This window comes from Chaetura pelagica, unplaced genomic scaffold (assembly GCF_000747805.2).
Source record: "Chaetura pelagica isolate M959 unplaced genomic scaffold, ChaPel_1.0 scaffold83, whole genome shotgun sequence".
In the NCBI taxonomy this organism is placed as follows: Eukaryota; Metazoa; Chordata; class Aves; order Apodiformes; family Apodidae; genus Chaetura; species Chaetura pelagica.
This window is the reverse complement of record NW_009952893.1, coordinates 3,688,715-3,689,143: the sequence shown is the minus strand read 5'-3', so window position 1 is coordinate 3,689,143 and position 429 is coordinate 3,688,715. Positions and strand designations below refer to the sequence as shown.

The following is a 429-nucleotide window of genomic DNA, read 5'->3' as shown; positions in this document are numbered from 1 at the left end:
GGGGGACTATGAGATACAGAAAGATCTTTACCTTCTGCCGCTGGTAAACATTTGTGAGAGGAGCAACTTGACAGTCTTTGTGGGCACCAAAGACTTTGCACAAGGAGCAAGTGGGCATTTCACAGTTCAAACAATAGATGTTAATTCTCTCATCTTCATGCTCTTCGCACATTGGCTGGTCACACTTCCTTTCAGGCCTGCAAAAGAAAACAAGTTTAAAACAAACGTGGTACTCAGGAGTTTCTGATGACAACACTTAGGGAAGCAGCATGAAATAGAGTGCATTGATACAGCAGTGTCCAAAGCTGACCTAAATACACAGGGTAGACTTAAACCTGCCACACAGGGTGACTAAACAGAGTGGTAGATCTTAATGTCCTGACACAACAGTGTGCGATGACAATATAGCAACACGAATCCACGTGGGGA

The 429-nt window shown here is 44.1% G+C and overlaps 1 protein-coding gene across 3 annotated transcripts in view; it reads right to left on the bottom strand.

Moving 5' to 3' along the window:
- The window catches only part of TRIM55 (tripartite motif containing 55), a 47,553-nt gene that overhangs the window by 27,689 nt on the left and 19,435 nt on the right, over positions 1–429 (bottom strand). For all 3 annotated transcript variants that reach the window (XM_009995552.1, XM_009995551.1, XM_009995553.1), the window contains one exon: positions 32–197. In XM_009995552.1, coding sequence (XP_009993854.1) covers positions 32–197 — 166 coding nt within the window. The remainder of the gene's footprint in view (positions 1–31; positions 198–429) is intronic.